The 27284-nt window shown below is 41.4% G+C and overlaps 1 protein-coding gene across 1 annotated transcript in view; it reads right to left on the bottom strand.

The window, feature by feature from the left end:
• Positions 1 to 600: 600 nt before the first annotated feature.
• The window catches only part of LOC126109440 (uncharacterized), an 841290-nt gene continuing 814606 nt past the window's right edge, over positions 601 to 27284 (bottom strand). Inside the window, exons 35-39 of the mRNA XM_049914471.1 lie at positions 18755 to 19348; positions 15908 to 16179; positions 10421 to 10676; positions 7926 to 8148; positions 601 to 3157 (exon numbers count right to left, since the gene is read on the bottom strand). Of these exons, the coding sequence (XP_049770428.1) occupies positions 2814 to 3157; positions 7926 to 8148; positions 10421 to 10676; positions 15908 to 16179; positions 18755 to 19348 (1689 nt within the window). The 3' untranslated portion in view covers positions 601 to 2813. The remainder of the gene's footprint in view (positions 3158 to 7925; positions 8149 to 10420; positions 10677 to 15907; positions 16180 to 18754; positions 19349 to 27284) is intronic.

A 27284-nucleotide genomic window follows, 5' to 3' on the forward strand; every position in this document is an offset into this window, starting at 1 on the left:
ATTCCACTCACCCGCATCGGAGGCTGTTTCGCACGAATTACCTTTCCTTTTACGATTTATGTTCCACTTCAGCATCACGAAGTATTTTCTTCTCAATATCCTGCCAATTCCCAAAGTTAATTTTCCTTTTCTGAGCATTATTTGCACGTCCACTTGCGGTAAGTGTCACCTTGCTACACTCCGTCATTGTTGTAACATACACCATTGTTCTAACACTGAGTCTCTCAGTGTCTACTGCTGCCCTCGGATGATAAACAGGTCAACTATTACAGCAGCTGATGCACACTGTCATATAACACATTATTCCACGTGATTCTACAAAACAGTGTTATTCGTGCACACGCTTCATTTAATAGTCGGGATAATTTTCAGAGACTGTTCTATCACGTAAACGAACAATAATGGGTCCTCCTACTTATTTATGAAACATGACACACTTGTTTACATTGCTGGTCAACAGTCAATCCTCTCCAGGTCTCTCCAGTTCTACGTACATAAAAGATAGTGTGGACGGACGCGCGCGCACACACACACACACACACACACACACACACACTCACACACACACAGACAGTAAATCAAACTCCAAATTTTGTCTAAAATACTTTTATACTGAATTAACATAAAATCACTTTACACTGGGATAGACTGAAGAAAAAGGAAAGATACACAAGCTTTAGACACAACTACAGTTTTTAACACAACTTACATTGCAACAATAAATTAGACATCAGTTGTTTTAGACCTTTATAAATGCTTTTATCTTTACACAGTGCAGTTTGCAAATGGTGAAGAGAATTGCACAAAGCCGACAGACAGATATCAGTGGGGCGAAAAAAAAAAAAATCATTTTCACTGAAAACCACTCCATCTCCTAATATCACAAAAGCACAAAGCCACCAAGAACATGGTCTCTGCACACAATTTAACAGCCTTTCTTGCTGTACACCAAAGCACCCGAAAAAGCATTTCTCACCAAAGAGAAACACCCACTTTCAGAAGCAGCTTGTACATAAAAAATGCAGCATCAGGCAATATACGATAAGTATCTACGTGCAGTCGAGACTTCCACATTTGCCTGTCACAAGTCTTAACAACTGACAAATACCACAGCACATTTCACAATTCACCACCAACACTCGCAAAAAAAAATCATTTTCAAGTTTCACAGTTCTAACACCCTGGCCACAATAATGTGTACGAGTATTCCCATGTGCGCATAATTATAGTGAACTCGGAATGAAAGTTTCAAAAATTATCTATGCCTACACAAAGGTACAGGTACATATCAGTCAAGCGATGCAGGAGGAAGATAAGAATTTTGTGGAGGTTGCTGGATCCTACAGTAATTAAAATCTTTAAATGAGTATTACATTTTGATTTTTACAATTATATAAAAAGAAATATCTCAGTGTATACTAAACAACTGAGGCACAAAACTCACAGGTACTATCACGAAAATTTTCTTCCGTTGTTAGAGACTCCACAAATGCTCTGCTTACTTCCTACATAGTAAAAAAAAAAAAATTACATTGGCTAATTTTACACAAGGTACTATAAGAAGTGTGATCTCTTTGCAAGGCCATTCTAAAAACTGGTGTAGAGGTGAAATGTAACTATAATGTATATTAACATAAGGCATCGTCCTGCTTTGTTTCAATCTTTCTGCTGCCAGAAATTAAAAAAAAGTGAAAGACAAGATGAGGTTAAAACACATCAATAAAAGGTGACAACAGTAGCAAATTTCTTTTTATGTAGTTCTGGATTACCATTCATGACTCTGGACAGAGCTGAAGCAAAACACATAGCTCTGGCAGATGAGAAATACACGCCAGTGAGTGTACACAAGCAAGGATATCTCTCCACGTCGAAGAGATTCAAGGCACATACAACAGTTAGCTTCATGCTGAAGGAACTGGAATTAGCAGTTCTCAAACTACTGAGCTCACTCAAAGTCTCGGAGGAGGAAAAAAAAAAAATTAAGACAGTGGCTTCATTATCACTGATACGAAGCCAGCAGAACTTTACTTCATACACGTACCTCCCGATCTGTACCTAAAACTCCCCGGATCACCGACTAAGATTTGACCCAGACGGTACCTCCTCGAATGGTGAAATAAAGAAAACAGCAGCAGCAGTAAATGCAGAAGAAGATGCTCGGACATCCAGTTTCATTACATTTCACAAACTACAAGCACCACTTGACTTTGGAGACTACCAGTCTTATTATCGGAAACTGAGGTTGTGTGTGGCCACGGCTTTGCACCACATTATTCAGCAACATCCACATGACAGAATAAATATTTTTATGGAAGATGAACTTTGTTACACGTAATTTAAAGACGAGGCAAAAAGAAAATCACCATCGCACAAAGGCATAGGAATTGCTGTAATATTGAACCACAAATATTTAATGAATAACTCCATTTTTAAAGCCTCTGCATTGCGGTATATATCTTACATAAATGTGTTACAATTGGCACCACAGTATTTTAAGGCTATTATTTTGTGGAAGAATTTCTTTACACTGCAAGCAATGTAGCAGTTTATGGGAAACTTCTACAAACTGATAATCATTCCGTAATTGGGTCTTTTGACCGAGTTAACCAGACTGTGTGTGTGTGTTCTCAGGTATAACAGAAATCAGTGTCTCAAGTTTTATCAGCCGAACACTCGGTCGTCAGACTAGGTGAGGCACTTGCCTCTGCCTAGTAGCTGAAGCAGAGAAAAATGAACAGGCACGGTATTTCCACTGCCGTATCACCACTTTAGGGCGCAAATCTCTACCGTCCCGCAAACGGTGCGCCGAGCTTTTACACGGTCGTGATGCGAATCGACGCCGTGTTCAGTTGGAGAGGTGGCTCTTCCCTCTTGACCAACGTCGGTATCTGCGACCTCACGGGCGGCGGCTGCTGGATCTGCGACGTCGGCGGGCTGTAATTGAACGGCTGGACGATGGCAGACGCCGGGCGCGGGTTAGCGGGGCGAGCGAAGGGTCGGCCGGGCCCGGTGGCTCCGTGCGGTGCCTGCGCGGGCACGGTCGTGGCGGGATCCTCGCGCACTCTCCGGGGCTTGGCCAGTGAGCTGGCGATCCCCGTAGTGCCTCTCCCTGTGGTCGGACCTCCCCTCTCCGTGCGGGTGGCGGCTGACGTCAGTTCTGGTGAGTGTCAGAGTAAAGGTCATTAATATTCTGCCTCTCTCTCAGTATCTTAACGTACAATTATTATTTCTCATACAAACTGTTTTTTTTTCTATTTCTATGATAATGGGAAGTCTTTGGTGTGATAAAAAAATTTATGAGGATGGATTTACCAGGTATACAGGTACTAAATGAGTGTCAAGATACAAATGTGTCGATATGGAACAATTGTTGTGAATGAGCCTTAATTGTTTTTTGTTTGGTTGGTGTGGTGTGCGTACTGTAAGACCTTCAGTACACACACCATCAGATTATTTGACTTGTCGCTCTAACGAAGTAGGCGAGTGTCAGCAATATGTCTCGTGGTCTTATCGTGGCGTGTTTATCTTCTGCCGTTAAGTCAGACGATAGAAATGCCACTTGCACGCTTAGAGTAGCAGATTGACGGTGACCAACTTTAAACAGAACTTGATTAATTTTCATACACATTTATTAAAATGATAACAAGCGTAAACATCATGTAACTTGATTCTGGATGCTATTTACAATTGACAATCTGAAGTTCATTTGGTCTTGGTATGTTAATCTTATTCTCACATATATCTCTGATACTTGACAAAAGTGTCTATACATTTATCTTCATGGCTATGTACAGGAATATGATAATCATCTTAGGTGCAGACTGAAACTTGACTATAGACTGGTACAGACTAATGCAGACTGGTACAGACTGGTGCAGATAAATGCAGACTGAGTAATCGGAGGTCTGTACACTCGTTATAATACCTCGCGTGTTCAGGTATCACTGCGCGAGTGTGATCCGCGAGGAGAAAAGGTTCTACGTTAGCAGCAATCTCATTGGCTGCATTACATATTAATACGCGGATCGGCGGAAGCAGAATTTGGTCCGTCTCTTAGGCAGCGCCATCTCGTAGTGCAGAGACAGACGAGCGCTGCGCCTATGCTGTTGTGCTTAGCGGGGTGCGCTCTGGTGGGAAAGTTGTGTACGCACTGAATATGTGGAACTATGTACACAACAGTTGGTATGACATCTGTCAAAGATATCATATGTTTTCATCGTGTTAACAATGTCGAACTTTATACCAGAAAGTGATGATTTGTGGAAAGCATTAATTCTTCGTTTCCATTTGAAAAAAAGTGCTGCAGAGTAGCATTGAATTCTTATCGAGGCATATGGTGATCGTGCTCTATCAGAAGCAACATGCAAAAGATGGTTTCAATGGTTCAGAAATAATGATTTTGATGTAGGAAATGAAGAACGTGGAAGACCACCAAAAAAGTTCAAGCACGCCGAAATTGCAAGCAATATTGGATGAAGATGATACTTTGAGTCAGAAGCAAATGGCAGCAATGCTAAATGTTGCACAACAAACAATTTCTGACTGTTTGAAAGTTGTGGGAAAAATCCAAAAGTGTGGAAAATAGGTGCCACATGAATTGAATTAAAGACAGATGGAAAACCGAAAAACCATTTGTCAAATTTTGCTTCAAAGACGTGAAAGAAAATCAATTTTGCATCAAATTGTTACTGGCGATGAAAAATGGATTTATTTTAAGAATCCTAAACAGGAAAAATCATGGGTTAATCTGGGACAACCGTCAACATCGACTGCAAAACAAGATCAATTCGGCAAGAAGACAATGCTCTGTGTTTGGTGTGATCAGAAAGGTGTGGTGTATCGTGAGCTTCTAAAACCCGGGGAAACTGTGAATACTAATCGCTACAGACAACAAATTATCAATCTGAACTATGCATTGATCGAAAAAAGACCAGAATGGGCCCGAAGACATGGCAAAATAATTTTTTTACAAGACAATGAACCTGACACAAAGCAAAACTGGTTGAGTATACAATCAAAACACTCGGCTGGGAGCTGCTACCCCACCCGCCGTATTCACCAGACTTGGCCCCTTCCTACTACCATTTGTTTTCATCAATGGGACATGCATTGGCTGAGGAACACTTCGATTCCTACGAAGAAGTTGAAAATTGGGTGTCTGATTGGTTTGCTCCAAAAGACAAACATTTCTATTGCCAGAAAGGTGGTCAAAGTGTATAGAAAGCAATGGTCAGTACTTTGAATAAAATGTTTTTACTTTTCAATTCAAAATAAGTGTTTCATTTTCACAAAAAAACGCTCATTTCATACCGGTACACCTGGTAGGCTTAAATTCCTGTAAAGGAACAGAGAAATTGACCAACCTGGCAGCAGACATTAAGAAAAACACTGACATTTTATTTAATGTATCGAACACAGTGTTGGCTCTGTAATGCCTTTTCGGCACAGAAATGCAAAAATGTTGTACTGCAGATTGGATGTCAACCCTTTGGCTGCTGTGGTTGTGTATACACAGCCTGCTGTGCTGTGGACGTGTACATGTGCATTGCATGGGTTTTCCTACAGCCCTACGGATGTCTGTATGCATCTTGAGCCACTGACCTCTCACAGCTGGGCCTCCGTATCTATCATATAACAAATATGCCTCACTGTGTGCTATTATTTGCAGAAAACTTCATTTAAATATCTTGAATGGTTTACTAAATATTAGATTTGTTATGCCCAAACAATTCACGATGGGCAAGGATGTGAATGGGCACATCATGTGTGGCCACCCATCCGATACAAAACCCAATTACTGGAGAATGAAATGAGGTATCATTCTGCCCCCAATTTTAAATGAAATTTCGATACCATATCTACATTTCATTCATTGTTATGTACAACTAAAATTGACCATCTGCTAAGTTTACACAATGCACTTTACCTCTGCAAAATGTCACAATGGTTTACTTAATTTGATGCAGCACAGTAACTATGGCATATAATGAAAACAAGTTCAGCCCTTTATTGAATGAAGATATCAGATTGTAAGTTGTGCACAAATTAGTTTTTCATGTAAAATCAGATAAGTATTTCATAGCAGCTGGCAAGTCTGCACGGACAAAACTGGGCATGTCATATGTGCCCATCCATTGGATATAAAACCCAATGACTTGAGAAGAAATGAGATAGTGTTCTGCTCTCAATTTTAAATAAAATTTCGACATCTTATCTACATTTCATTCACTGCAATGTATGGGCCAAAATTAACCAACTGCAATCTTTACACAATGCATTTTTACCTCTGCAAACTCTTTAAACTTTCGTGCCACATTTCACTTTATTTGATGCACTGCAATATAATGGATAGCAAAAAGGAATTCAGCTCTTTATTGAGTGAAGACATCAGATAGTAAACTGTGCAAAAATCAAGCTTTTTCACCAACTAGTTTCCTTAAAATTGGATGATAAGTATTTCATATCAGCTGGAATGCTGTCTCTTAGCACAGGCACCAGTATTTGGCGAGCTGTACAGTCATAACAAAAGCGGTGCTCAGCACAGAGTGCACAGAGCAGATCGGCAGCAATGAAAGGGTTAAAATACTGATGAAGAAACTGGTCAAGACATTGTTGATATTACACATCCATTTAATTGGTACTAAGTTGCACCGAAATGGCAGCAGAAACCATTTCAAGAACTTAAGCTGTACAACAGTACGGCCTTATGTGGCATTCAGTAAGTTATATTCTTCGTGAGTAATGGGTTTATTCTTCCAATTTGCAAGGATGCACTGTGTTTGCTTACACTTAACCAGCGTCAATATTTTAAGAGTGTTTCCACTCCCTCCATCGTGGCAAATTTCCTACTTCGACAAATATAAACACCCTCATTGTTTAGTGGCAGAGTTACGTTAAACAAGAAATTACACTTCTATGTATTGGCCCGCATGCTGCCTTTTTGTTGTAATACATTTATTACAGGTGTGCCTACAAATGGTGCTATGAAATTCTCTGAAGTGTCCCAACTCTCTGGACAAACAGTGCCATTGTGTCACTAAAACACACACACACACACACACACACACACACACACACACACAAAAGGAGGGGAAAGGAACAGATTACTCAAATAATCAACCAAGCTTGACACTAATACTAGCTGCCTGGCAAACAATAAAATGGCATAATTTGGGTACTGTGAAAGTACCTGGACAAACTGCTGCTAATAAAACAAGAAATATAAACAGTAAACAGAAAACAATGAGCACTTCTCTTATGACTGTGTCAGAGGAAGAAAAGCTGGAGATAATTGGAAAATGTCAATTAGTTTTATAAATATGAAAGAAACTGTAGTAGATGTAGTCCAGAACATTATAGACATACAAACTACAGTGAAAAAATATGCATGAAGTTATGCACCCATTCTGTGGCAAAAGGAGCAGGAATTCAAACTCAGAGCTTCTTCCCAGTGTTAATAAAGGCACATGAGATTTTCCAGGGGACTGTCATGTTTCTTGGTAAACAATGGACAAAATTATATATAAAAATATATTCAACCAGTTGCATAAAAGAAATTTAATTTCTTCACTGGTTTCAAGCACTTAATGCCCTTCTCAGAAGGCTTATTAGTGATACATTCTTTATTATAATAAATGTGGTTTGAAGATCTTTAGTTAACTGAAGATTCAAAAGACCTCCGACCACATTTATTTTTATAAAGAATGTATCACTAATAAGACTTCTGAGAAGGGCATTAAGTGCCTGAAACCAGTCAGAAATTAAATTTCTTGTATGCAACTGGTTGCTTATTATTTCATTATACATGACTACAATTGCTGAGGATGGATAAAATACTAAAATGGACATAATTCAATATATGTGCAGTTAACTGGAAGATGTCACTACAGAATACAGACTAACTTCTGACTCCCCCCACCACTCACCTTTACGAGCCACCTTCTCCGTACGTGTCGGCGCAGCTGCCGAGTCAGCTGTCGGGATCCGGGACGTCGGTGTTCTCGCTGTGGTCCTCCCTCGCCCGGTAGTCGAGCTCGTCTTCTGCGCTGTTGCAGACTGCGCCACGTGAGAAGCGGCACTGCCTCCTCCCCTTGCTTCCCTCTTTTGCAGTTGTTGCTGTTGTTTCTGCTTTGTTTTTGATTCTTCAGCCTGTACACAAAATCATATATTTACAACCGTAATATCAAAAGGACCTTACAATGAGATAAGAATAATCATTATGAACAAGTCTTAGTTTTTAGATTTCACAGCAACTGACTGGACTGGTGTGGATAGGATGTACCTGGTGATAAATAAAAAAAAATGTTGTTAAATTCTATAATACAGCTTCTGTGATCATGAATTAACACTGCAATGATCAGTTTAACTATAACTAATTTTGGACACTAACTCATATTCAGCTGTTGATACACAATTCTTGCACACATTGAGTGCTGTTTTTTGTGAAAAAGTAATCTGTGGCTCACTGTTATATAAGCCCATGGAAAAAGACAATCCAGGTAGAGCCACTTAAATGAAGTTTAATTTGAACTCAACTTTGAGAGCAAGTAGCCTCAAATCAGGAAATCTGATTCTTGAACTGCATTATAAGCATCTTAATCACACTGCACATACATGGGACAGTGGCGGAGTATTATTGTTACTGCCCTCCCCCCCCCCCCCCCCCCCCCCCCCCCCCTTCCTGTCTGTGGTTGAAAGGAGCGTGTCCAATAGTTTGAAGAGTGCTCCAACACATTTTAAGTGTTGTTTTTCTGAGTACTACTGCTTTCAAGTGGGTGTCGCTTGAAGTGCAATTAATTGAAAGCTGAGTTACGCACAGAACGGAGTATATTAAGTCTACTGTAGAGGAATAATCAATTGCCACAAATGTTCTGATTTCATGATTGAGAGTTTCATCTTGAATTTACTACAATTAATACTATGCTATTCTACTGTCTGTAGCCCAGACTGTCACCAAACCCACAAACTTGTTACATTACATACATTTATATACATATATATATAAAAAGGCAGCTCCAACTGGAGGGGGAGGGGCAACCACTTCAATTTTATATGGTCCACACTCAACCAGAATCAATGAAGAAAACAATAGGAGCAGTAAATGTAGGAGAGATATAAAAATGTAGGAGAGAGATACAAGCAGAATTCAGACTTTAAGGATGGGTAGTGGGTCTTGCATGGATGTGTCACTCATGAAGCATTCGACTTCCAGTGGTTTTAACCCTTCAACACTGTTGGGAGTTGCATGTTGTGGCATTACATGATATGTAGTTGTCCACCTACATGAATTTCACGGCACACTGAAGTAATATGCCAGCAAACATTGCATATTTCTTGTTTCACATGAAATATAGAATCAATTTTAGATAACAAAAGTGAGTACATATTACTACATATCTGTTCTGAAAACTATGCTCAACAATAGAAAAATGCCTTTCCATATTATGTGTTGGGTGGGTGAGTCAGTCTTAATTCTGCATAACTATTGAAACTCAGTTTTATTTTGTGTGTGTGTCATTAAGCTGTTGTATGAGCTACAGTAGCTGTAATTTTATAACTCACTGGCACGTCTGACAGAACAGAAATTGTTAACAATCCACAGCTGTACGAAATCCTTCAAAATGTATTCACCGACTGTGAATTCCTCGGCATCAGCTGTATTAGGTGCAGATATACTATCCACTGGTGACATATATAAATTTGTGCCAGATCAGAACTGAACCTGGACTTCCCACTTATCACAAATAGTTACTTTAACCACTCCAGCTACCCGTGCATGATGACACCATCACGGATTATGACATAAGGATGTAGACAGTGTGATATATTGAGGTTTGGGGCAGTGCGGGGAGCACGCACAGATTGCCGAAGTCATTAAAGCGAGCTCCTGCAGTAAGCAGGAAATCTGGGTTCGAGCCACCACCTGGCACAAATGTTTGTGTTACTAATGGGTAGTACTATCATACCTAATACTGCTGATGCCAAAGAATTTGCAGTCAGCAAATACATTTTGAATTTGCAGTCAGTGAATATATTTTTAAGTATAATTTTATCTTTTCATTTCACTTTTGAATTGCTGGTCTAGAAACTGAAGATTAGCAGGATTATGATCAGAACTGATCATTTCTTTGGGGTGGGCGGGAGTGGGGGGGGGGGGGGGGGGGGGGGTGGGCGGACATATTACGTTACTCAAAAAACATCAGAGAATGAGCAAATAGAAGAAGGAAGACACTGAAACTTTGCTCCATGAGTTACATTCTGGACTTTATAGCTAAGGCATTCTTTTGTTGATCTGTCATATGATGGGTCTTGTGTCTAAAGAATTGATCTCTTAGGATCTTACAATAATGATATCACTGAAAAAGAGAGATAACAATCATAAAACAGTGAACAGATAAGGAAGAGCAAGAAGAGTAAATACCTTTTTCCAGAGCCCGGCGATCTTGCTGGTGGCTTCCCGCCGCGCCGCGGCCCTCTTGGCGGAGGTGGGTGCAGATGCGGCCTGTGCACCGACCGTGACTGCAGACGCAGACGTTGTCGGCCTGCCGGCTGTCACCGGCCGCCTCTTCTTTCGGTTCTGTTCGGGCGGAGCTGCCGGCGCCACTGTCGGCTTCGCTGCAGTAACCGCCGTGGGTTCGTCCTTTGTGAATGTTCCCTGACGCTCCGGTGGTCGAAAACTGAAACGGAAGTATACTTTTCTCCATAATTCTGCATATAATTACTATAACACTGACAGGTATAACGATATGTTTACGTAATGTGTATACATAAACATACAGTTATAAATGTCCCAGTTCGTAGTCGCTAATTATAACAATATGTTTACTTTTGTGCTGTAACATATAGCTATAATCAGCGGTGGAAACCTATTTGCGAACGCCGACCGTGTGCGGCTGTTTCTTGTTTGATCGTCTGATCAGTCGGAAGTTGCATTGCAGAGGAGAGAAAATGCCTATTCAAAATATAATTATTTTGGGATAGCTCAACATGAATTTCCTAAGGGATCGTAGTTTATCATGCATTTACCAGTAGAATATGGCGCGGAGAAAATATTTCGCCGCATGCAACTTCCGTCCGAACTCGACGAAAGAATTCGTGACTGTGAACTCTCTATTTGGCAGAAACATAAAGAAAATTAAATAACTTCATGAAGGAGTGAGACATAGATTCTATATTAAATAAATAGTCCATACACCAGTTCCATTTAACTCTGAATTTATGGCAATTAATAGACGAACTTACACTGCAATGAAGGATTTAACATGGATGCCGTTTTGACTGGCACTTCTCGTAATGAAAACAATTCCTCTGACGTTTTCACAAACACGTCGCGCAATAAATCTACTGCTAGGCACTTTTAATATTACACATTTACTTTACACTAAAACAATATTATTTTTAACGATAACAATATGGGGGCAAGACATGAGCGTCTGACACAAGTTACAAGAGACAAGAGAAGAATGAGTAACTGTTCATCGAGAATATCTCATACATTTAAAAAAAAAATGTGTAAAAGTGTTCTTCTTCTGTCCGTTTTTCGCGCTGCGGTTTTCAAAGTCAATAACTCACTGCATCTCTGACGGCGCTTCGTCAATAAACAAGTTACATCACAGGTCGTTCACCTTTTACATTCTCGCAACATTATTTGCTAACTGTACCTGTTGCCGAGCAACTGCTCGATTAGTGAATGATTTAAAATGATAAGGCAATCACATAATGTTACACAGGTAAACATTAATCACACACTTCTGTAGCTGAGCTCAGTGATATGTGTTAGTGTGATGTTATTGGAGTGGTGTAGCTCATTCAAACCCCAGAAGTGTACAAAACTTTGGTCCTAGCTGTGGGATGAAACAAGTGATACAGCATGTTGTCAATGGACTATTCTCTCTCGAACCATTGACCTTGCCACGGTGAGATGACTTGTGGGCCCATAGGTCAAACAACTATGGAGGTATATCTGTGGAGGAACCATACAATTTTGTGGTTCCTGAGAGGTGCAGCAGCTGTTTAAGCAGTTACTGAGGTAACAATCTGGTTGACTCGCTGTATGGCCTCGTAACATTAGTCAACATAACATTGCTATGAAGGTACCACGAATGGCAGAAAGCAAGGGGATAGTATAGTAGTTATTTCTCCAAGGGTATGCAACGTTTAATTTACGGCTTAATGTTCCAGAGATAAAACACTCCCATTTGGATCTCTCAGTGGGAACTACTCAGGCACATGCCGTCTTCAGGATAAACAAAGTTTGCATTCTACAGGGCAGACAGAGGAATGCTAGATCCCTTAATTGGGTAGGTAGGCTAGAGAACTTAATAAAATAAATGGATACGAAACAATTATATATAGGAGGAACTGGTGAATCACTGTGGCACGACTTCTGGTCAGGAGAGCAGAACTTCTGGTCGGAGGAAGAACAGAACTTCTGGTCGGGAGAGTACAGGGTTATAAATACAAAATCAAAGAGAGTAAGGCAAAAGTACGTATAACAAAGAATAAGAAAATATGACTTTAGGTCAACTTCTACGAACAACATAGAGAACACATTAATCAAGCCAGGACGGAGATGAGGCTAACGCCCACCACAGTAGCCCAAGTTATAAGCCTACTACCTCCACAGATGAAAAAGAGACTGAAAAAATGTAGGAAGATACAAAATAATTTATCCGTATAGTTAAGTAGGCCGAAATTTGACTGTGATGGGAGACTTGAGTTCAATAGTGGGAAAATTAAGTGAAGAAAAAAATAGTATACGTTGATCAAAATTACTTTCTGATTAAGAGATTCCTATAGTCGGGTGCGGTGTTGCCAGTGTGCACCCAGCCGCTTTACAAGAATAACATGTACCTACAAAACAGGCAACACAGGGTGTGCCCGGCACCTGAGAAAGAACTACATTTGGATGGCGACTGGCCCCTACCAGTTGACTCACTGGAATGTCAATTACAGTGTAATTTTAATCACAGTATAGTAGAACACTGACAAAAAGGAATGAAAAGGAAAAGCAATCTGGTAGAATTTTGCACTGAACATAATTTAATACTACCATATGGTTTCTGAGAGAGAGAGAGAGAGAGAGAGAGAGAGAGGATTATATTACGAGGGTAATCCCAAAAGTAAGGTCTCCTATTTTTTTTATAGGTACACAGCCCTGTTTATTTGCACAATGGTTTACATCAGTTTACAGCTTGAACAGTTAGCTATTTTTTGACATAATCACCATTTCTGTCGATGCACTTTTGTAGATGCTGTGACAGTTCTTGTATGCCCATGTCATACCAGCTCGCTGCCATGGTGTTCAGAAAGTTATAAACCTCTTCTTTCACCTCGTCGTTGGAGCATAAAAAGTTTTCGGTTTACTCGCTGCGTCAAATTTGGATAACATCCCAAGCTTTCGATGACTCCGTCATCTATGTAAGGGGTAAAACTGACTGTCGTAGACCGGTGAGGCTTCCGCTTTTATAAGCAGTGGACGGCTTCTCACTGGCTGGATGACGTCACGGTGAAAACAGTGCGTACCGAGGTGGCGGTCTCTATATCCATAGGTTTTCTTTGCGTGCTTTATCCAGCACTGCTTGCAGCGCCATCCATCGCAACAGGTGGAGAACTGCGAGGAACGTAAGAAGTCTCCGTCTGCGCTCTTTCTTTATCAATTGCGCGCTTCCATGCATTGCTGAGTGCATAACCGGAGTCTCTGCTGAAATTATTTTCACAGAGTCTAATTTCAACTGCTTCCCTGATGACAGAGTCCCAATAGTTTGAAGCATGAGCAAGTAGTCTTGTTTCATCGAATAAAATCTTATGTTTATTGTGCTCAGCCACCGCTGATTTTTCTAGATGTTATCCCAATTTGATGCGGCAAGTAAACCGAGAACTTTTTATGCAAGGACTCCGTCGCGAAAGACTTCATAATCATACCATGTAGCTTAGTTGTTTGCCTCCATAGTGAATTGGTCAGCACAGATGGCTGCCATGCAGAGGAACCGGGTTCAATTCCCAGCGCTGCCAGGGATTTCTCCTTTGTGAGTGGGTCAGTACGGGATGCACTTGGCCTCATGATCCCAACTGAGGAGCTATTTGACGGAAGTAGAGGTTCCACAGCCTGGAAAGTCTGCAAAATGGCCGGGAGAGCTGTGTGACGACCGCATGCCCCTGCCCGTACATAACGCATCTGCATGACACCATAAGGCAGAGAATGACATGGTGGCCAGTCAACATCCCTTGGGCCTTCATGGCCTCAATGAGGACACCCCCCCCCCCCATCTCTCTCTGTCTCTCTCCCCCCCCCACCCCCGCCCCCCTTCCTTTCCTTTCTTTCTTTTCTTTTCTTGATAGCCTAGATGTTGAGCAAATTACATGTGAAAGTGGGAAAAAAAAAATTTCTTGTACAGAAGTAAGATTAGTAGTGAATTATAAATGTATGCTGGGGTACCCCACCCCCCAAAAAAAAGGTATTTCTCAAAGGCTATATATTATCAAATTATTTACAAAACAACCCTATCCCCTTCAAAGGACTCTCTATTACAACTAATTGATTTGTCCCACTGGTACTTTCACTGTTCAAAACTGTTTTTGTAGTCTTTAGAAATGGCTGACAGCTCCTCCCTCGTTTTCTTCTTGACCACTTCAATGTTGTCAAATCAGTGTCCTAAGACTGAATAGCTGTGGAGATGGAGTGTACTAGTGTACACCCGTACATGCATATGCACACTCCGACGGCTACTCTGTGGATGTTTCTAGCCAGTAATTAGCATCCTGAATGCAGTGGATTGTGCACTGATATGAAACTTCCAGGCAGATTACAACCGTGGAATCGACTGCGACTCTAATCTGGGACCTCTGTCTTTCGCAGGCCTGCTCTACCGACTGAGCTACCGGTGCGTGACTCGTGACCCATCCTCACAGCTTTACTTCTGCCATTGCCTCGTCTCCTACCTTCCAAACTTCAGGGAAGTTCCCCTGCGAAACTTGTGGGACTAGCACTATATCAACAATTCCCCATGCTGCGGCTAAACCACATCTCTTGCAATTCCTTTCTTCCGAGGGTGCTAGTCTTGCAAATTTCACAGGAGTCCTTCTGTGAAGTTTGGAAGGTAACAGAGGAGCTACTGGTGGAAGTAATGCTGTGAGGACTGGTTGCGAGTTGTAGTCAGGTAGCTCAGTTGGAGCACATGCCCGCTAAAGGCACAGGTCCCGGGTTCGAGTCCTGGTCCAGCTCACGGTTTCAATTTGCCAATAAGTTTTAATTAGTGTCATTGTTTTACATTTTCTCTTTAACTGCAGGGAAAAATCCAGTGAATAGTGTCAAACTAACACATGTACAAGATTCTGAAATAATGCTGAGGAAGGCCGATCCTGCAGTTTAGTGACAAGTGTACTACAACCAAACATTTCACACATGGGTTGAAATTCACACTCCTACAGTGTCCACACACCCTGCCATTTTACTTGCTTTGTCTAAACAGCACACTCACCACGCATAATACCCCTATTTTAAAAATAATAGTTTTGCAATGCATTTCTAGCACGCATAGCATCGAGTAATCTCGTTTGCCTATTATGAGCATAAAAAACAGACCCATCAGTGTTCATAGGGTTGGCACACTATTTCTGTTCTTTCATGTTCTTTTCTATTCCTTCCAGTGTAAACACTTATTCACAGGTACAGACAAATCGTAGCGAACGACAGCAAATTTTCTGTAAATACTAATTTGTTAGTGTTTCTTTTCACTCAATCCAGTGTAAACTAGAGTTTTACATGTCTATGCTTGCTGCTAGAAATGCAGACATAGGGCCTAAGATTTCTGTCTTATCAAAACCCTAAGTTCCCTTTACACACATAAAAAACCAGTCACACTTTGTGGAAAATTTCTTCAATGTTTTTCAACGTATGAAAAAGTACCATGGGTCAGGTTGCTGCTGCTCCAACTCCAGCGGCGCTGGCGCCACAGGCAGCTGCTGGACTGGTATCTGCGACTGCTGTTGTTGTTGTTGTTGCTGTTGTTTCGGCTGCTGCAGCTTCTGCTGTGGCACTTTCGCTGTCTGTACGACAGGAACCTTGATAGGAGCCACAGCCGTCACAGGTATGCCACTCCGACCGGCACGCAGAGGTTTACGCCGCCCTCTTATCGGCTTCGGGCTGCCGTCTGCACTCCCGTCACGACTCCTCGTGACCTGTGACGAATAAAGAATAATCTCTAACAATCTACACTGTCAGTTCTGAAGTGCATACTGAAAGTTATTTGTGAAGTATTTATTAACGTGAATTCTGTGTTGATGCCACTGTGACCTGCACCTTCCCTCATTTTGCTGGACAAAGCAATTTTAATCAAATACAGTGGGCGTGAGGAAACGAAAAACGATATCATCCACACTGCCGCCAATAACCCACAAAGAGTGAAGAAATCATATAATCAATGCTAAGCATTTTGTACAAATTCTGTAATTGCTGGATAAGATGGTCTACTTTTGAAAACATAATTGCTTGTTTTTCTGGAAAGTCCTGGGTGGGATACAAGAAAATATTGTGTGTGCCAATCACAATTCCCCCCCCTCACACCATGCTGAGTTAGCCAGTTCCACATTCCCATCCCGTCCTCCTTTCCCTCGTCCATTCCACCCAACACAATCTCTTCATCCAGAATGAGATTTTCACTCTGCAGTGGAGTGCGTGCTTATATGAAACTTCCTGGCAGATTAAAACTCTGTGCCAGACCGAGACTCGAACTCGGGACCTTTGCCTTTCATGGGCAAGTGCTCTACCATCTGAACTATCCAAGCACCATTCACAACCCTCCCTCACAGCTTCAGTTCTGCCAGTAACTTTACAGAAGCTCTCCTGCGAACCTCGAAGAACTAGCACTCCTGGAAGAAAGGATATTGCACAGACATGGCTTAGCCACAGCCTGGGAGGATGTTTTCAGAATGAGATTTTGACTCTGCAGCGGAGTGTGTGTCGATATGAAACTTTGTGGAAGATTAAAACTGAGACTCGAACTTGGGACCTTTGCCTTTCACAGGCAAGTGTTCTACCATCTGTGAAGTTTGGAAGGTAGGAGACGAGGTACTGGCAGAACTGAAGCTGTGAGGGTAGGTTGTGAGTTGTGCTTGGGTAGCTCAGATGGTAGAGGACTTGTCCGTGAAAGGCAAAGGTCCCGAGTTCGAGTCTCGGTCTGGCACACAGTTTTAATCAGCCAGGAAGTTTCATATCAGCACATACTCCGCTGCAGAGCGAAAATCTCATTCTCGAAACTCCCCCCCCCCCCCCCAAGCTGTGACTAAGCCATGTCTTCGCAATATCCTTTCTTCCAGGAATGCTAGTTCTGCAAGGTTCGCAGAAGAGCTTCTGTGAAGTTTGGAAGGTAGGAGACAAGGTACTGGCAGAATTGAAGCTGTGAGGGTGGGTCGTGAGTTGTGCTTGTGTAGCTCAGATGGTAGAGCACTTTGCCGCATAATCTCTTCGTCATTAGGCTGCAGTGTTGGGACAATATAGCCACTGTTAGCTCTGAAGTGGATTTCTATGTGACTGTAGTGCTGTGAATGCCTCTACTGATTGCTTATTTATCTCTACAATGGGGCAGGTACAAAGTGAGAAAGCATAAAGGCTTTCTACCACAGTAAAACATCAGAAAAATATCTGCCATGAAAATATACATTTTGTATCTCTACAGACAGTTAACCTTTTAAAACTGGAGCAGGGGACAGCATTGATATTTAACATCCTACCATTCTACACTCAATACTGCTACCAAGTAAAAGAAGTTTCTCCAATTCTTCTTCGTTTCCTAAACTATGAAACTTTTACTATAAACAAAAAACACAGGTAACATCAAGTTTTCATACAAATACTATAAACTATTGTAGATTCAGATAACATATACCAAAACAATATGATGGCAGTCACTGCAATTTTTATCAGAAACAATGTACATCCTAATGAGAGAGAGAGAATGAGAGAGAGAGAGAGAGAGAGAGACTTAAAGTGTTGTACCTAATCTCAAGCCATAATGTGTACATATTTCCTTCTTATAAAATATTTTTGGAATGAAATGTTTCAGTATTTTTAAAGATAATGCCCACTTGAAGAACAAACAACTGCTTTGGAGTATGTCTGGAGCACTGCAACAGTATTGTTTTACTGCAGCAGTCGGTAAGCACTCTACTTTCAAAAGTCTTAACGCACTATCATTTCATTTCAGAATAGTGACACCCAGAGCTGAAGAAAAAAAAAAAAATCAGGCAGGGCATACGTTAATGTGATGCTGTTTGAAAACAAAACTAACAGTGAGTTGTAACAGTACAGCACACTGAAAATGTCTGTGGACCATATACAGATATCCCACATAGCAAAGTACTGCCCAGATCAGAATTGCATCTTGAAACTTCCTTGTATATATGAACACCTAAAGTTAATTTCATGCTTTACTCTCCGTACAAATCTTCCTGTTCCTGAAATTCATACACCCCTCCCCCCCTCCATGCAGACTATTCAGTATCACACGCTCTATGTTCTCGATAAAAGTTTGTATTAAAAACCACGATTTAACATTGTGCGCAACAGGAGAATAAAATTATTCTTTCAAATTGTTCTTCATTGCATCTGTCAAGAGGAATTTAGCTGAAAGGTAAATACAGGCTTTTATCAATCTCTCGAAATCTTATTAGTTAGTTGTACGGTGCTACGGACAATGTTTTAATACCCCTCTCCATCTTTTCCCCCGTGTGTTCTTAGGTAACAGATTTGACTCACAGGTTTCACAATCCTCGGTTTCTTCTGGGCACACTCTTCATCGTCCGTTGACAAACTCTGGTCTTCAGAATTTTCAGACAGCCCTTCCTCTCGCTCTTCCTCCTTCGCCACCGCCGGACTGTCACCTACAAGGTCCGCTTCTGCCGGCGCGGCCTCTCCATACGCGACGCATTCCGACGCGGCCCGCTGCCGCCGGTGCCCGGCCGCCTCCTCAGCATCCCCGAGCCCGAGCACGTCGTCGGGATCCGGCGTGTCGCAGCCGCCCGCCCTCAGCGTCTTCTCTTCCACGTCGCCCTCCTCCCCCTCGTCGTCGAGCACGGGGTGGAGGAGCTCCGCGTGCGGAGGGCCCGCTTCCACTCCGACTTCCACTTCCACTTCCACCTCGGCGTCTTCGTCCCCGTTGGAGCCCTCGACACCGTGGCCCGACTCGCTCGTGTTCTCGCTGTCGATGCTGACCAGGCTGAGCGTCTCGCACTCGAGCAGCAGGCTGTCGCCCGTGCGCAGCGTCTCCACCTCCTCGGCCAGGATGTGCGCCTCCCTCTCCAGCAGGCTGTTCAGGAGCAGCTCGTCCGCCGCTGACGGAGGCGAGTGGTTCTGCGGGAGAAACATTTTGTTACCGTGCATTACGCCCAAAGCGAAGAACTCGTCCTTACTTACGGCACAGAGGTTGAAACGGGACGATGGCAGTTGTGCTGTGCAATGTAACAGACCGAAGTCTGACTGTTGGACCGTACAGTACACTCCTTTAGTAAACATCCACATATACAGTTTTTTTAGGGTTCTGTGCTTCCATCTGGAAAGACGGAATCCTTATAGCAGTGGTTCCGCGGACCCCTAGGGGTCCGCACGCTATGCCAGAGTGGTCCGCGAGATGGTATTAGAATAAAAAATATATTAAATATATTTCGTACGATAACAGATTCTTTTGTTTTGGCCGCTTCCTGCACGAGCGGAGCTTTAGCTAATGCTAACTTCTGCGTCTAGCTTCTTCCTAGAGAGTAAAGAGATCGGCAGTGAGCACGAGCAACTTCTTATTCGTACGGAAGTAAGATGGATTTCTCGAGGTAAGATCGTGTCAAAATTTTTTGAACTTAGAGACGAGGTTTGTGTCTTCCTTCTTGACACAAAGCACACGGATTTTCTCACTAACTTCTCTTGGCTTTGCTCAGTTGCGTACTTAGCTGATGTGTTTGAACACTTGAATGTGTTAGAGTATATAAGGAAAAAATGTAGACATGTTCAAAGTTGTGGATAAGATTATTGCTATGGTCAAAAAGTGTCAGATTTGGGCGTCAAGGATAGAAAACGAGCCACTAACTAACTTTTCTACTTTGAAACAATTCTTGGAGTCATCAGAGGAGAGTTTACTTGACCAGATCGAGATCAATGTAGCCGAGCATCTATGCAGCCTTTTAGAGAGTATTTCCCTGAACCTGACCCTGACAACAGACGGATTTGAAATCCCTTCAGCTGTGAAGAAATAGACAGAATCCAAGGCCTCACTGAAGAAGAGCAAGATCAACTTGTGGATCTGTCCAGCTGTGGTACAATAATAAACATTTTCATCGGTGATAAAATTACTGACTTCTGGGCATCAGCACTCAAGGACTACAAGAAACTTGGAGATAAGGCAATGAAAAAGATGCTTCCATCTGCAACCACATATCGGAGTGAGCAAGCATTTTCTTCCATGTGTTTCATGAAAAACAAATATAAGAATCGGCTTGACATTGGTCGGATTTCAGAGTGAAAGTTTCAAGTTTGGAACCTAATATTTAAGTAACAATGGACTCAAAGGTCAGATTGAACTCATCTCATTAAGAACTGAAAATTAAAACTAACTGTCTACTGATGGTGTACTCTCTTGTAACTGTATTTTTTTCAAATGAATAATACCTTGCATGAAATTAGTGTTTTCTTATTTTTCACACCCGTCTTCTCAATGCAATCTCAAGTGTAGTACACTTGAAAGACCAATACACTCAGTTTTAATTTTTTCCTGTCATTTTCAGTTCATACTCAATTTTTATTTTTTTTTAAGGAGTTTGTTATACTAAACATCCAGATTTGAAGACAAAGATTTTGAGCAATAATCAAAAATTTAACAATATCAATGATGGCTAAATTGAAAAAGCTTTAAGCTCAATATTTTTTCAATAATGAATATGTCAATGTTTTTTCTGAGTACCAAAAATAGAAAACGTATAAAAAAGAGTCTTAATTTGGCTTTTTTAGGTACTTGATACTGTGATACGACAAGGTACCAATCATGCTCAATGAGGGGGTTCTTGAGAAAATTTTGTTGGGAACCCCTGCCTTATAAGACTGCTTTGTTATTCATCAGCCCACGTGCCTGTCTGTCTGTCTGTCCGTCCGACTAAGAATCCTTTTCCTCATACAAGTAGACATATGAAGTTCAAATTTATGTCACATATAAAGATCTGTGGTCCCTTGGCGGTGTAAAAGTATAAGCATTTAAATCAATTCAGTCAAAGGATATAACTATTTATGTCACATATTTTGATACGCAAAAACTCACTTATCAAAACCTATAGGTACTTCACCTTGACATAGAATCATGGAATTTGGCAATAAGCAAGGTAAAGGGAAAAAGTTTGAAATTGTTAATTTGTAATTATACCACACAAAAACAAACTATTTCGTTTGTCGATTGTTACCTGACTTCAAAACTGAAATTAAAACATTCTTGAAAATCTTGGCAGTATCAATGTAAATAACACGCAAAAACTGTCAATGTCTTCAATTTCCAGAATGGATAAATGATCTTTATATGTAATTAAGTTTGTACAGAACCTTCAGTGCACAAGTCCTACTCACAGCTGGCCAATTTCGACTACATAAATATATATTTCAATCAATATAAAATAAATATATATTTCTGTTCATTTCTAGGTTCTCACTTTACACTAATTACTGTTTAACAAGATTTCAAACAATATTTAGTCTTATGACCGGTGGGCTCCATTTGGTTCCCAAGTTGTGCAGCAACCGTAAACCATAAAATTACCAAATAAGCAGCAACCAGTCGCAAAATCATGTTTTATTTATTCACTTTTGCAAATCGATTTCAACTGATTAACAGCCATCATCGGTACTTTCAATGAATATGTGCCCTGAGTAGTAATACTGTCTTAAGCAGAGGTCAAACATAAAGCTGACTTTATGTTTGACCCCTACAAGATGATGCAATTATGCGATCAAATGTAAACAGTTATCACATTGTTATAGTCTTCAATACAATCTGAATCACTAATTTTCACACAAAATGATGTGGCTCCAGCATTGTAGTTCCAACTACTGTAGAGTATTAGAATACCCATTTATTTATAATTGAATTTACATTATAAAGTAGTATAATAGTGATTGTTAAAAACATTAATTTTATGAAGTTTCATTTAGGAAAGTTGGCATTTTTCAAACTATATTTTTATTTTCTGCTTACCATGTTATCACATGAGAGTTTATTTGCCATGAAGTTGTAATTATAACAATATTGTCAAAATTGGCCAAGGCAAGTAGATATTGTGGAAAATTCAATTTATAACTAAAATGTTAAGCCAATTTATGTCTTGAGCAGGAGCACTGGCATTATAGGTGCCAGATGTATATGCTTCTGAATCAAGTGTGAAGAGGGATTGTCTGTAGAGAAAGGGCGGTGGTAGTTGTTGGTGCATATTTTGCTCGAGGTAGCAGCAGTTGTGATTTCATCAGATTTAAAAATCAGTTGTTGATAGGAACAAATACAAAAGTTACACGGACTTTTTTCCTGGTGTTTTTTAAATTGATGAACAGATCATCTGGAGAGGAACAATTGTGAAGTGATTAATCAAAACTAAAAAGAGAAGGAGAAGAAAGACTGGTTCAGATTAAATGTAGGAAGCAACAATCAAGATGAGTATCTTGGTTGTTTATGCACTTTTCAGGAGAATACTAATGGTTCAGTAGTCGTCTCTTAACTGTTGTCAAAAAAGTTTTGCTGGAACTGGAAAGAGGAAATACATTTATCGTCCTGAATCTAATGCATCCAACCGTAATTGCATCACGTTGTTCTATAATTTTCCTATACCTGAACAGTGCATGGTCAACAATTTTTTTTAAAACTTGAGCCAGAGTTCCTCTACATGCTCTTGCCCTGTGCTGAAAAATTGGATTTCCTTGTTGAGATATGATGCTACTAATTTTTTATCTAGTTTACTGAACATGTGTATCTTTCTGCTTATTTTAGTTGTCTTTCATACTTTGGTAATCAGTGTTACCACAACTGTGTCATGGCCACGGATACCAGTTTCGATGAGGACATTGTCAAAGAGGTCAGGTCTATTTGTTGCCATTGCATCCAATATATTTTCATCTCAGGAGGGGGTTCCTAACTATCTGCTCTACACAGTTTTCAGAGACAGCATTTAGGAAAGTTTCACAGGATGTCTTATCACGCCCACCACTAACAAAACTTTAATTTTTGCGGTTAAGTGTTGGACAATTAAAGTCTGCACCGATGATTACAGTACGACTGGGGAACTTACGTACAAGTGAACTGAGGGTTTCTCTAAAGTTTTTGATTACATCAGGAGACAAGTGTGGTAGATGACAGAAGGATTTCTGTGTTACTTTAAGCCCACCCCTGATACTGAGTCTTGCTCAAACAATCTTACATGCAGCTTCAATTTCTGTGTCTGTGGACTTGAGTTCCTTGCCCAGAGCTATGTTTCGGTTCATTGTTTGATGCTGAGGAGATACCACTCAAAAAAGAGCAGTTGTAGGATTCCAAACATTAGCTGTCGAAAGATTGTGTGACACTCTCTGTTCGACTTTTTCGGAGACAGAATTGGGAGGAGGGGGAGTCACTTATCAGATACTGGTGGTAGTGCAAAGTGAATTGCGAGACGGTTAGCAGTGATAGGGTCAGATTTCGCTTTGCCGTGCTTACAGATGCGCAGTATCTGTTGGTCTTTGTTGAACACAAATAGAAAATAATTTGATCTGTCTTTGTGAGAGAGAGGTACGCAGATACGAATCTTTCCCACGATTCTTCCTTTTGTCCTTTTATAAGGTAGCGGACCGTAGCTTGAGAATATTTAAAGATGGGATTGGGGACATTTAAAAAGAAGAGTGTTCTTTGATAGGGGCACTTATAAACTCAAACTGCCCTTTTGTGATATTTAATGCCCACAGTGATGTCGTGTGTCCGTCACAGGACTGATGTCCGACAGGGGATTTTGTGAAAGTGGTATCACTATGAAGTGCTATCCAAAATTTTCAGGACTGGTGCTGCCATCTATTGAAAACCTTACCTTCGGACTAATGGTCACCATTACCCTCGAAGTAGTACCCATCCACAAATACACAGTGGTCCCAGTGCTTCTACCACTGGTCAAACGTTTTCTGGAAGTCCTGTTCTTTGAGAGTGTTTATCACCGCCAGCTATGCTTCTCGAATCCTCTCTAGAGTGCCGAACCAATGGCCTTTCGACTTGACTCTGTCTCGGGAATAGCACGAATTCGCAAGGTGCCAAATCTGGCGAGTATGGTGGGTGGGGTACAACCACTGTGTTGTTTTTTGCCAAAAAGGTCCTGGTGAGCACACACGTGTGACAGGGTGCATTGTCGTGATGCAGCAGCCAGTTCCCTCGATACCAAAGTTCGAGCCGTCATCGCCACATGTTTTCACAGAGCTGTCACAAAACGTCACAGTAGTACCCGGAATTGGCTGTTTGACTGGGTGGGACAAATTCTTTGTGCACAATTCCCTCGGTATCAAAGAAAACGATGACCATGCTCTTTACTTTGCTCTTCACCTGTCTCGCTTTTTTTAGTCTAGCAGAGTCCGGGCTCTTCCACTGGGACGACTGTTGCTTTGTTTCCGGGTCGTAACCATAAATCCAGCTCTTGTCGCCGGTGATAACTCGTGACGTGAAGGTCGGATCATCAGATGCGATTTGACCAAGGTCTGTGCACACTTCAACACGCTGTGCCTTCTGATCGGCAGTCGAGTTCCTCGGCACAAATTTTGCGGCGACACGACGCGTGCCCAATTCATCAGTCAACATTCGTTGATACATCGCAAAACCAGTACCCACTTCATCCGCAAGATCTCAGTACCCACTTCATCTGCAAGGTCTCGAATAGTTCCACGTTGATCTGCACGAACCAATTGTTGCAGTTTGGCAACAATGTCTGGCATTGTGCGGCTAATGGGCCTTCCAGTGTGAACACCATCTTCGACGTCTGTACGGCCGGCCCTGAACTGAGCGTGCCACTCAAACACACGCGTACGGTGCATGCTCTGTCCCCCAAACACTTGTCAAGTCATTGCAAGGATCTCTGTAGCAATTTTCCCAAGATTCGCACAGAATTCGATGCATAAACGTTGTTCTGTCCGCGGATCCATCGTAAAACCGCCACACACCAAACACGGAGTATTACGGAAACCACTGTGGACACGCAACACGTCCTCGCAGCTGAATGCCACTCCGCACACTGACTCATCAGATACGCAGCTGTCGCCACCTAGCGATGCAAAGATCTACCACCCCTACTTTCCAGATGGCAGCACCAGTGCTGAAAATTTTGGATTCCACCTCGTATATTGATGGTGTTAGGACAGCAACCAGCCACAAATTTACTTTCAGATCCTTTATTCAAAGGGCACCATTACCGGTTTCGAATCGTTGTGATTCATCTTCAGACGGTTTACACGCTTTCTTTATGACATGTTGTGTGTTTTTACAGATTAATTTTCGTGAAATGTCAGTTTGGAGTATTTCTTTCCATAAAATTCGTCCAACAGATGTAAATGCATTCCCACTGCATTCTTATTGTTGCACACATAAATTGTTCTCACAAAACACTTTAGATTTGTCACTGAGAGGATTTCTGCCACTTTACGTGTGCAACAATAAGAATGCAGTGGGAATGCATTTACATCTGTTGGACAAATTTTATGGAAACAAACACTCCAAACCGACGTTTCACGAAAATTAATCTGTAAAAACACACAAAGTGTTATAAAGAAAGCATGTAAACTGTCTGAAGATGAATCACAACGATTTGAAACCGGTAACGGTGCCCTTTGAATAAAGGATCTGAAAGTAAATTTGTGGCTGGTTGCTGTCCTAACACCATCAACATTTGTCTTCAAACAACAGCCACGGTCTCCATCATGTCATCATATGACAAAATTGCATTCCACCTCGTAGTTCTGTTGTCTGGCAAGATCACAGTGAGTGTGTGCCAATGATTTTTCAGTAGTCCCACAGGCAGGAGATTGAGCATTATGGAAGTGCCAGAAGTGTGCCAGTCATCATTCTTATAAGCTTGAGATGAGCTGAGATGTAGGGGATGTCCAGCTCAGTAGTGATCATAACCATAAGAGGACATTGTATACCTTCCACTGACTAAAAGGGTAAGAGCTAGTTATACACTGTAAGGTCAATGGTTGCAAAGGATCTGTGAGCTGTACAAAAATTATTGGGGAAGATAAAGGTTTAAAAACATATGTTCTAATAGTTTATCACTGTTAGGGTTCTTAGAGCTGCCCTATGAAGCCACCCATAAATGAAAGGGTACAGAACAAATCACTGATCTCGTGTTCAGTTCTCTCTTCCTGTAAGGTGAATTATTTATCTTAACACTATGGTATGAAGTTGTATTTGGTCACTAGAGGTGGTTTCAGGAAGCTGCATGCACATACTGCTACAGACTCTCTCAGTGTCAATTCAGTTCTTATAATACACTGCATAATTATGCAAAACGGATGAATATGTTGTAAGGAATAAGGTTTCCTGAAGAGCTATGCAAGCCACTGAGTGGTGTGAGAGCAGTTGTTTCATTTATAATACATGATGTCGATAACAACTGAGGGGTTTGGCACAAGGAGGAGGCAGCTCCACTTTTTGGCTCTATTGAGTTGAACACTCTATCACATAAAAAAAAAAGCCACTTTGTTTGGTGCAAGAAAGAGGCAGCTCCACCCACTAGTTTCAGAGAAATCCAACAGTTGGAGCTGCCTGTAATCCGAGTTTGCACGAAAACAGAGGCAGCTCCGAGAGCTGCCTCGTTCTTCCCCCGAACAATAGCAGGAAGGAGGTTGTGTTATGTACTGTTCAGCAGACCGGTGAAAACATCGCATGTTTCATGTCGCTGAAGTGGACCCGAGATTTATTTTCCACTTTGCTGACATGTTGAAGAAATCTTTTGTAAAGAACCCTTACGTATCACTATCGAACAAGAAGAGAGGAAAATATTTAATCACTAAGTACAAAATATTGCTCTACGAACAGCCATACATCAGTAAAGGGATTATTCAATGCAGTGCGACAGTAGGGATGACTGTCTTCGATAATGCGCAAATTTGCAACTGAGGACCTGCGAGTCTCATTAACAATGGACCACTTTCATTAAGCTTATGACTGTCTCCTCCTGCTTAAAGGCCAAAGGTTTAAAGATGTCAAAGAGCTGGCCAGAAAGTATGTCGGGCAAAACGAAATGTGGTTTTACGACCAGTTGACGTC

This window comes from Schistocerca cancellata, chromosome 12 (genome assembly GCF_023864275.1).
Source record: "Schistocerca cancellata isolate TAMUIC-IGC-003103 chromosome 12, iqSchCanc2.1, whole genome shotgun sequence".
Taxonomy (NCBI): Eukaryota; Metazoa; Arthropoda; class Insecta; order Orthoptera; family Acrididae; genus Schistocerca; species Schistocerca cancellata.